Raw genomic sequence first — 11,760 nt, forward strand, 5'->3', positions numbered from 1 at the left:
ACATAAATTATACAAATAATTTTAATATTAATGACATTAAAAGATACTACAGAAAACTAAATATATTATGATGGGTAAATATTTTATTTTCGTCATCATATTATAATTTTAAAACTTTTGTATTTGTTTGTAGATATTTGACTATCGATATTTTCAACGTCAATCAAGTTATAAAATCTATTAAATCTATTAAACATATGTCTATGAATGTCTGTCAAAACTCTGCACAAATCCATAGAATTCTGTTTACAATTCTATGACATTCTATAAAAGTCAATAAAAATCTGTCAAGTCCACAAAAATCTGTCATTTTAAAAAGTCACTGAAAGTCATTAAAAATCTGAATTGAATACACCCCTATAAGTTCAAGATAGTAATATTTCATCTATTTTTTAAATATTTCGTTATTTTTTTTATGAATAAAATTTAAAGTAAATAAAACTAATCAAATTATATGATATAAATAAAAATTAGAAAAATTTACAAAAGAGTACTTAAAATTCATCTTCTCAATGCTCAGTTTCAATGTATATGCATTGTAAAAAATATATATAATTGTTTTTTGATCTTATGTTTGTTTTTGTTTTTGTTTTTTTTTTTGCAATTTTGGTCTTCTATGTTATCAAATATCTGGTGTCGTCCGCTATATTTTTTTTTTGTTGCTGAAATTTTAGTCTTTTTTTCGACTGAAAGCTGACATGGAACCAATACAATGATGATGTTATGCTGATGTATATTGTGTCATCTCAGCATTCCCAATGAAAAATGACTAAAATTGTAAGAAAAATAAAAAAAATTATAGAAATAAATGTGAAATTTTGACAACATAGAGGGACAAAATCGCAAAGTAACAAAATTACATGACAAAATTTCAGCTTTTTCTAAAAAATAAAGGAAATTTATTGAAGTTTTTCAAGTGAATTTATGAAAAAGTATTGTAAGCTTTGCATACTCAATGAGACATTAATTAAAAACATAATTTTTAAAATTAAAAATTAAATAAAGTCCCATATTAGGGTATTTTTTTAACATGTTTAGTCAATTCAACCTAATAATTAAACACGGTGCTTCCAACATTGTTGTGACCACCACCACGACCAATGTCAATAAATTATTTTTTTTCAATAAAAATTAATTTAATAAAACTTTGAATGAGTTACTTTGTACCAATAAATATATTTGGTGAGAAATAGAAATAAAAATAAAATAGATAATTTTCTTGTAAATATTCTTTGGCATTAATTTTTTTTAACATTTCATAAAATTTTTATGCAAATATTTTTAAGAAATAATAAGATAGTTTAAGTAAAATAATATCATTGTTATAATAGTATACAATAGTTTTTGCTATAATATATAGATGCTAATTAATAAAAAAAATTAGTTTAAGTAAAATAATATCATTTTTATAATAAACTAAATATAACTTTATACAAAAATTTTGCAATTTCAAACTCACATATTTATAATATAGAATAGAATAGATAGATAGATAGATAATAAACTAAATATTACATTATACAAAAATTTTGCAATTGGAACCAAAGAGAAAAACATGAATAATGATCTTTGATATACTTATGTATTAAGTATATTATTAATGACTCTTTTAAACTAACATAGAGAATGACATAAATAACTTTATGTCCAATGAGCAACTAAAAGGTCAGAATATTAAGCTCACATTTCAAACTCACATATTTATAATATAGATAGAATATAAATAGAAATAATTAACTTTTAAAACTTTAGAAATAAACACTTTTACAAAAACGTCATGTTAGTCCAAGGTGGAGCCTAGAACTTCAGCTCTTCAAGGTTGTCTTTATTTGTCTAAAACTTTTGACACCATTGATCTAAGATGGTGTTTGCAAGTGTTTATTTTAATTATCTTAAAATTTTTAGTCAATGAAATGTTTGAAAATTATACACAGCAGTTAAAAATCACTTTAATATATATAAGCTTTTATAAACACTACTTAGATGCTGCAATGCTGCTATCCACAGGCAAAACTGACCAATCTTTAAAGTTAAAAGTGTAAGAGTTAATTTATCTCAATATTTTTACATAGCACTAAGTCACATATTTTAAAAAAAATTGACCCCGAAGGAAATCTCATTCCACATGAGTCAGAGACTCACTGACTCATGCAGCACTAAGTCACATATTATATATATACTTAGCATTTTTAACACACCCATGGTATGTGTAAAATAATAATTACTATATATGATGACTCTTGTTATTTTAAAATTAACGATTTTTTTAAAAATATTTTTTAGATTTGTATTGAATTCATTGATCATAAGTTTTAATAATATAAAATAATTAGATTTGGAATCTTACTTTGTATACGATATACAAATAATCAAGTGATGTAATATTTAATTAACTTTACAATCACTTCACTGCATTTCACTTCACAGTACATTTCATCATAAAGATACACTACAACTGATGCATGTCATCTTATATTGAACCTTATGTAATTGTTCCTAATAGCCGATGGGGTGTCTCGAAACTCAAAGTTGTCTCCCTATGAAACAGAGCTCTCTATGCAAGGATGATGGTCGATGGAATTGAATTGTCGATCGGGTGTTAATTTTGGGGAAGAGGAGTGAGAGAACAAAGATAAGCTATTCATGAAATCTATTTTTAATGCTTCAAGAAAACATTCGGACAAAGTTAAGAGAGGATATATCCGAAACGATACATGAAAACTGGCATATATAGCATGCATTTTGTGCTGTGTTACAAGGGCTAAAAGTTGGAGTTACATTCATGCCATAATGCTGCATCAACCAGAGCAGCACCCGCTCTTCTTCACAGCTGATACATCGTCTTTGGTTCCAAGATTTATGGTCTGGCCCTTGGGCAGAGCTGCGGGATCGTCCCCGATTTCAAGATCCTTCCTGCTCACAACATGATATATCTGTGTCAACACTTCGGTAAATGCATTTTCTACATTCAAAGCTTCTAGGGCCGAAGTTTCCATGAAAAAGATCCTCTCCCTTTCCGCGAATGACTTAGAATCCTCTAGCGCTACGGCTCGTAGGTGACGCAGGTCTGCTTTGTTCCCAACCAGCATGATCACTATGTTCATATCCGTGTGGCCTCGAAGCTCTTTCAGCCATCTTTCCACATTTTCGAATGTAACATGTCGGGTGACGTCGTACACGATTAAAGCCCCCACTGCTCCTCTGTAGTAGGCGCTTGTGATTGCACGGTACCTAAAGTAGAGTTTTATGCAACGTATCAACAACAAAAAAAGTTCTATACCACAAGAAAGAAATGCATAACAAACAACTGCTTTCATGATTTTCACATTGGCCTAAACATTACCAGTCTTTGGAAACGGTCATTATCACAAGGAAACCTCATCTTTGATGAGGAAAAAAGAAGATGTATTTCATTTCTTAATTTTGGTAACAAAAATGATCAAGTATATAGGGTGCTATTTTCATGGAAAAAAGATCCAAGAATGGAAGATTTCAATTTTAGAACTTATGATCAATGAATTCAATCCAATCTATAGTGATGAATCATGTTCTTCCTCAACCTCAACATCAAGCCGAACACAAGAATAGCATATTTATCGAACCCATTAACAAATTTAGGAATTAGGAGCACCGTTCATTAATGTTCATACATACCATTGTTCTTTCATGCATATATATATATAATGAATCATCATCACACTTGTTTCGTTGCATGCGGCGTGAATGAGATTATAAACCACCGAAGACGATGGAGAAGCGATGAATCTCCGTGGAAGAAAAGGATATGCAAATGTAACAAACCTTTCTTGGCCGGCGGTGTCCCAAATTTGGGCCTTGATGATCTTGTCGTCAACTTGAATGGATCGCGTGGCGAATTCGACTCCGATGGTAGATTTGGAGCTCTGGCTGAATTCATTCCGGGAGAATCGAGACAAGAGGTTGGTTTTCCCGACGCCGGAGTCTCCTATCAACACCACCTTGAACAGGTAATCGTAATCGTCATCCGCTCTGTATGCTCCCATTTCTCGATTCCCCCTTTGCTATTTCACGATCGATCTTTATATTCCCTGATTTCGAAATATTGTCTTCTGGTAATCTCTCGGAAGAACGAATGCGGATTCATGGCTGTTTTGATTTCCGTTACCTCAGCATTTTCAGGGACTGTGGATGGTACATTCTATCCGGGCCATCAGATTTCTGATTAATGGGTTGTGTATAATTGGGTTGGGCCTCTATTTAAGTGATGATGAAATGGTCCAATCCAATTTCTATCCGGTGTTTGTAACTGTGTAGCTTGTGGGGCTTTGGGGGAAGGCTCAACGTAAAAAGTTTTTAGTAAGATATGAAGACAGTGTTTGGTACGAATATTTGTTAATTATTCATTTTTGTTTTGTTCAATATTTGACACAAGTTTTACCAAAGATTATTGTCATGCACTATCCAAACATGTTGATTTTTCATCTTTATAAAAGACAATATAAATAAATCATATGTCATGTGCGCGTTGTAAGTGATGTTATTTTATACAATTAATTATGAAAAAATGTATGAATGAACATTTTAACAAATACTTGAAATTCAAATTGACTAAATGAATTATATATCATACAATTGAAAAACAAACAAATTATCTTATAAATTATGGAAAACTTCCTTAAAAACAACATTTGATGTTGAATTTTTCTGGTTGGTTTTACCATCACAGATCAAGATTTTGAGACTCTTAGGATTGGTAACCCTAGACACAGCAACATACAACTGATCATGACTAAACACGTGATTCCTCAGAAAAAGTCCTACATGAGACAATGATTGACCCTAACTTTTGTTGATTGTCATTGCATATGATACAATCAAGGGATACTGTCTTCTTTGAAATTTAAAAGGAAGTCTCGGATCAGAAAGTGTCAAAGACATTCTTGGAATAAGCACTTTGTGACCTGCATTACTTTCAGTCAGAATTTGTCCTTCCAAAACATGATTTTCGAGCCTCGTCGCTATCAATCTAGTGCCATTGCATAAACAAAGAGAATAATCTATGTTCCGCAGCAACATAACCGGAGTTCCAACTTTCAAGTTCAACTCGTGATTTGGTACTCTTGAACATTTTATCTCATTCAAGTATTCAGGGGTATGGACATCATGCAATAACCCAAAGCTTTTATCCGAGTGGCATGCTGTATCAGAACTTAAATACAATCTTCCCTCGGAATGATTAAGAGATATCATGTATTCATTTATGGATTGAACGACATCAAGAGTCGGTGCCAAAATAGCTCTCTGCTGAAAATATGCAGCATTACCAATAGAAATGTCCGATGATGGAAATGTACTCTCGACTATCGATGCAATAGGATCATTACAATATTTCAGCAAAAGGTCATCAGGAATATCGATTGTCGCATAACCATCATTTTGTTATTCGATTTTTCCATCTCATATGTTTGCAATCCAATCAGAAAATTGCTTTGTTTTAGCACATTCTTCATCAGAACCTAAATTTTGTAGTCGCATGTTTTTCGTCAATCTCAAAACCGTGCAGTGCCTCCAGATATACGAAGAATTTATGGTCGCGAGAACAATATCTTGCCTACTACATCTTGGAATAACAGGTAATATTTGACGAAAATCGCCACCCAAAACAACAGTTTTTCCCCCAAATGGCAACTGAAGGCTTGAAAGATTGACAAATCGCATTATATCTTTCATGCTTTTACCTAAAGCTTCAAAACAGAACTTATGCATCATTGAAGCTTCATCCCAAATGATAAGCTTAGATTTTTCAATAAGCTCCACAAGAAGACTTCCTTGTTTGATATTGCATGTTGATTCCTCATTGGGATTAAATAAAATCGCAAAGCGTGAATGAGTTGTTCTTCCACCAGGCAGAAGAAGAGACACAATACCACTAGATGCCACATTCAACACAATCTCTCCCTTCGATCTCAAGAATGCAGATAGAGTATTTCAGACAAATGTTTTTTCAGTACATCCATATCCATATACAAAAAAAAAAACCCCTCCCTTATTTGAATGAACTACATTCATCACCGTATCATATACATGACGTTGCTCAGAGTTCAAGTTATTAAGGAGATTATCATGTTCTTCTGATAAAGATATTCTATCAAACCGCAACTCATCATGTATTAATTTTTTCCGTGAAGTATGAAAATATTGATCGCTCGGAAATGGCATTGACTGGAATTCACGCAAACTCTTTCCATAGCTTCGCAATAATTTTTCAATTTCAACCAAGGCATAATTTCTAATTTCATTTTAACTTAATATCAATTCTACAAAAATATATATAAATATATTACACACACAAATATATATTTTACAAAAATAACAAATATAACATGATAACAAATATATGTAAAATTTACTATAAATGATATATATATACGATAATGTGCCGATTTTTTTTATATATAAAAATTCAAGATTTGGTATATATGCTAAAATTTCAATAAACTCCATAAATGTTATATATAATAGCATACCAATCTTTGATTATATATATATATATATATATATATATATATATATATATATATATATATATATATATATATATATATATATATATAATTAAGTTACATAAATGCATTTTAAATTTTGTTTCTTTTAGATTGATTCACATTTTCATGCACACACACAAACATACCATGTGGTGACACTCAACTATTGGATGCACAATTAAACACATGCAATAGTTGAGTGCCACCTAATGGTGTGCACATTAAGTGGGTACGGTGGGTGGTCAGCATAACAAAACTATATATATATATATATATATATATATATATATATATATATATATATATATATATATATATATATATATCGTACAAAAATACTGATTTTAGATTTACTTGCTTAATAGAAATTTGATTTGCTATATATATATCGTACAAAAATACTGATTTTAGATTTACTTGCTTAATAGAAATTTGATTTGCCAAAAAATTAATAATAGAAAATAGATAATAATTAATATTGTAAATATAATAATATAGCAATTTTCGATTAAAAATTTGATGTGTCATTGACATAAATTAGAAAGTATAATTTTTTAAAAAAATAATCATGTTATAAAATAGAAATATATCAATATTAATTATATACACATTTTGTACGGAGCAATAAACGCTTAAAAGTTTGTTTCGGATCAAATTTATTAGATTTACTATATATACATAAAAAATTACTATTTCAAATTGAACACAATTGAAATATATAAACAATGCAAATACAAAACCATAAAATAATAATTCAATCAAATAATATTATATGTGTGCGAGTGGGCACATTAGGTGGTACGATATGTGGACAACATTATCATATATATGTGTGTGAAATATTCAATAATTTTTATGTGTGTGTATCATATCACAATTTAACGTTTTTACTGATGAAAATTTGAAAACTCTACCATATATACAAAAAAAATATTATTTGATTTGAACACACACGAAATATATAAATAGTGTTCAAATACAAAACCATGATATAATAAGTCAATCAAGATACACATATGACTCATTTATTTTGATAAGATTAGAGTTATCCTTGATTGACACTTCAATCTTGCATTTGGTGTTTAACCTATGATTATTTCGTTATTACAATCTACCTTCGTATGAAAATAAGGTAGATTCCAGGTTATAATGCATATTTACTGATTTTGGTGTGTATATATATATTTTTTATTGATATTTATCTATTTATAAATGTGAGTGTAATTTACATTTTTGTTTATTTTATTGAGTTCACGCATACATATAATAATAAAATATGACTATTTTATAGGGTTCACGTACATACAAAAATAAAATATGATTTCATAGAGAAGTGAAACCAATCATAAAAAAATCATCATTTTGCTATTAAAAACATAATTATTGCATAAAATATATTGAAATATAAAATCAAATTTATAACTAAAGCAAATGTATGCGAGATTTTTAATTATACTTTTTCTTTCGAAAATATTTGAATTCAAGAACTTTAGATATCTGAAAAATGTGAATGTTATTAATTCAACAAAATTTTTTGTTACGTTTATTTCTCTTCTTCTTGCTTTATGAATATATATCATTTTATATCTTTTTTGTTTAATTATTAATTTTTTATTACCTTTAATTTTTTACTTATGTTTTATTAATCTAACAAATTTTTTATCATTTTAATTTTTTAGACTTCATTGACAAAATGGTATCAAGAGACTCCCTCCAAAATAGATAAATTAATATCGTGTTATGAAACTTATTAATTTTGTCATTGAAGATTTAGTGTTAATTTAATTTTTCTTAAATTTCTCATTTCATTTATGGTGAGCTTTTTTTTTTATCTATATTTATTTTTTGTCAGGAACAATAAGTTACCATATATTTTATGCGAACAATTTTTTTTTTCTAATTGTACAATATATAATCCATTTAACCAATTTTTATTTATTTTAATCGTTCAAAATACTTACTAATATCAATAGTTAATTATATAAAATAATGTTTCGTGCATCGCACGGGTGAAATACTAGTTTTGTTAAAAAAGCTGAGAAGTGCTTCCTAGCGTTTGGGAGAGCTTCTAGCTAGAAAGCACTTCTCAGCTTCTCCTTAAAAAATTTAAAAAATTTCCAGAATTTTGTTTAGGAAAAGCTCAGAAATGCTTTCTAAAAGCCCACCTAAATGCTAATTACATAGATTTGATTAAGCTGGATCTTATCTCAACACATGATTTTTATCAATCATGACAGTGCTAATGTGGCAAATTACTTGATGGATCATGCTATTTGGACAAATAAAATTATATATTAGGTTACAAAAGTTTATTTGAGATTACAAAATTATCTTAAATAATGTATTTTTAAAATATATTTTTCAAATAAAATATAAAGTTAATTAACCCAATTTGTAACCCTGGTTATAAATATATGATTTTCCTAACATGATTGATTATATGAGAAGTCATGGATATCTATTGATTAATACTGAGGATTTTTTTATCTCACCCTACTTTTAAAATTTATATATTTTTTAAAGTAAAAGTTGTTAATAATTTCAAATGCTGACAAATTAAGTATATCTTCTCCTTCCTTACCTAATAACTTGATTATGACGTACGACCCCACCTGTGATTTATTTCTTTTCCCATTTCAATATTCTCCAGATGCATATATATATATATACATACATATATCCGAAAACACAAGTCATGTAGCCAAATCTGTAGTCTGTAGAGAATTTTGCTTTAGAAAGTTGTCTCATTCATTCTTCGGGAAAACCAAAGCACTAATTTGTCTCACCTTGAAAATATTCGAACGACATTCATTCAAACCCAATGTCACAGTGTACGTACTTTCATTTCATTTCGTAGCAGTTAAGAAAATATACATATATATTTGTGTCTGCTTCTTACAATGATGTCGTTTGGGATAGATATATATGATTGCTATCAATGTGATGTTTCATGCACAATCCTTTAACACACACTCACGCACACACATTTCTTTTCAAGATAATTCAAAAAAGTCACCACCTATTTTTGAAGTGTCGATTTTGTGAAAAAGATAGATCTCATATATATTTGATTCAATTGATCATAAAAAAATATTATTTATTTATATCAAATTATTAAATTTTAAATTTTTATTATAAATATAGGTCATATTAGTTTTTTTAAAGATAAAATATGGGTAGATGAGACAAAAATACAAAGAAAAAAATGGATGTTGGCAGCTGGACCACTATTCGAATGACCAATTTGCACGTAATCGTTCTGCACCACTCAACCCTGCCCAGATGTTGACCCGTCAACTTAAACGCTCACTTTTCTTTTAACTGTTCAAAAAGTATAATTATATTTATTCTTCTCAAAAAAAGTTTAACTATATATATATACAGTTTTAACTATTATATATGTTCTAAAATAGTATAACGAAGCCCCAATGTGGTATCTTATCAGTAGGTGGAATAACTGAGAACTTAATCAGAGGTATTTAGTTTGATTCCTTCTATCAACATTTTTTTGGATTAGTTTGCCGTACATGATTTGTCCAGTGCGGTTTATCTGGTTAGAGTAATTTGCAGGCTATTACGTTAATTTAAGGATTTACTCAATACACACAGTAAGATAGCGACTTCAAATTATCGCGTCATAAAAAAAATAGTATAACAAAATAAAGAAGCATGCTGTATTTTTTATTATACTACCAATTTTATTATTTTGACCTTTATGTTAACTAGCAAGTCATACGACATGACTTTGGTTAGGCAAACCGGAGTAGACGGGACATGTTGCGTAGATTTTGTCAAACTTTTTAATTTTGGGAGAAAAATATGAAAGCAAAGTAATAACGAATGAAATTGTTGTGAAAAAGTAAAAACTTACGGTAAAAAGTAAATATTTTAAAACTCAAAATATATCAAACTCTACACTTTATAATATTTTTCTCTCAACTCAATTGTATTTTTCATCACAAATAAAGACCTATTTATAGATCCACATTTGAGATTAGTCCAAAAATTAATACATCATCATCTACATCATCACACACTAATTTTTCACATTTTACAACTCAATATTCAAATTTAACATTCAATATTCAACATAATAATAATATATTTTTCAACACTCCCCCTTATGATGATGATCGTGATTTGATGACTGTCTTCATTACGTGTTTTATACTGCCTCGTTAAAAACCTTACTAGGAAAAACCCATTGGGATAAAACCATAGTAAGAAAAAAAGAGTGCAGCCACGTAAACTCCCCCTCATGTTAACATGAGTGATTCTTTACATATTCCGTAGATTGCGCATCCCAATATTGTATATATGCTTTCTGAATATCGTCGTGGGAAGTGCCTTTGTGAAGAAATCTGATGAGTTCTCACTTGATTGAATGTAACAGATATCAATATCTTTATTCTTCTCAAGCTCTTGAGTGTAGGCAAAGAATTTTGGGGGGATATCTTTGGTTCTGTCACTTTTGATGTATCTTTCTTTCATTTGAGCAATACATGCAGCATTATCTTCATATAGTGTCACAGGTTTCTTGTCTACTGTCAATACACACGATATTTGAATATGTTTGGTCATTGACTTTAACCATACACATTCACGACTTGCTTCATGTAATGCAATAATCTCGGCGTGATTTGATGAAGTTGTTACGAGTGTTTGTTTCTGTGAACGCCAAGAAATTGCGGTGCCTGCACGAGTAAATACATATCCGGTTTGGGAACGTGCCTTATGTGGATCAGATAAATATCCAGCATCAGCATAACCAATGATACTTTGATTGGTGTCTTTTGAGTACAAAAGTCCCAAATCTGTCGTTCCTCGTAGATAACGGAATATATGTTTAATTCCGTTCAAGTGCCTCTTTGTTGGATATGAACTGAATCTTGCCAATAAATTTACATAAAAAGATATATCAGGTCTAGTGCAATTTGCAAGATACATAAGGATACCAATGACACTTAGATATGGTACTTTTGGACCAAGAATAACTTCATCATCTTCACATGGACGGAATTGATCCTTTTCTATGTTTAATGATCTTACAACCATTGGAGTACTTAATGATTTGATTTATCCATATTAAAACGTTTAAGGATCTTTTCTGTATAATTTTCCTGGTGAACAAAAATTTCACATTCTTTTTGTTCGATTTGCAAACCCAGACAATACTTGGTTTTTCCAAGATCCTTCATTTCGAATTCTTCCTTCAAGTACATCATAACTTCTTGAA

General features: G+C 29.4%; 2 protein-coding genes across 2 annotated transcripts; both read right to left on the minus strand.

The window, feature by feature from the left end:
- Positions 1-2,484: 2,484 nt before the first annotated feature.
- Positions 2,485-4,158, minus strand: LOC140886224 (ras-related protein RABA1f-like). Its single transcript, XM_073292729.1, has 2 exons — positions 3,802-4,158; positions 2,485-3,231 (listed from the first exon to the last, which is right to left on the minus strand). Exons 1-2 carry the CDS (start codon positions 4,020-4,022, stop codon positions 2,799-2,801), a joined length of 654 nt encoding a protein of 217 aa, XP_073148830.1. The 5' UTR covers positions 4,023-4,158; the 3' UTR covers positions 2,485-2,798.
- A 660-nt stretch (positions 4,159-4,818) lies between these two features.
- On the minus strand, positions 4,819-5,996 carry LOC140890311 (uncharacterized). Its single transcript, XM_073298072.1, has 3 exons — positions 5,991-5,996; positions 5,481-5,937; positions 4,819-5,339 (listed from the first exon to the last, which is right to left on the minus strand). The coding sequence occupies exons 1-3, from the start codon at positions 5,994-5,996 to the stop codon at positions 4,819-4,821; spliced, it is 984 nt and encodes a 327-aa protein (XP_073154173.1).
- Between the last annotated feature and the right edge of the window lie 5,764 nt (positions 5,997-11,760).

This window comes from Henckelia pumila, chromosome 3, assembly GCF_033568475.1.
Source record: "Henckelia pumila isolate YLH828 chromosome 3, ASM3356847v2, whole genome shotgun sequence".
NCBI classification, from domain to species: domain Eukaryota; kingdom Viridiplantae; phylum Streptophyta; class Magnoliopsida; order Lamiales; family Gesneriaceae; genus Henckelia; species Henckelia pumila.

Excerpts from the sequence above, each read along its gene's own strand:
- LOC140886224 (XM_073292729.1), bottom strand. The coding sequence starts at position 4,022 with ATGGGAGCATACAGAGCGGATGACGATTACGATTACCTGTTCAAGGTG. Across the intron at positions 3,232-3,801 it reads GACACCGCCGGCCAAGAAAG|GTACCGTGCAATCACAAGCG; the intron begins GTTTGTTACATT and ends ACTCTACTTTAG.
- LOC140890311 (XM_073298072.1), bottom strand. Across the intron at positions 5,340-5,480 it reads TTTAGGTTCTGATGAAGAAT|TCGAGAGTACATTTCCATCA; the intron begins GTGCTAAAACAA and ends TTGCATCGATAG.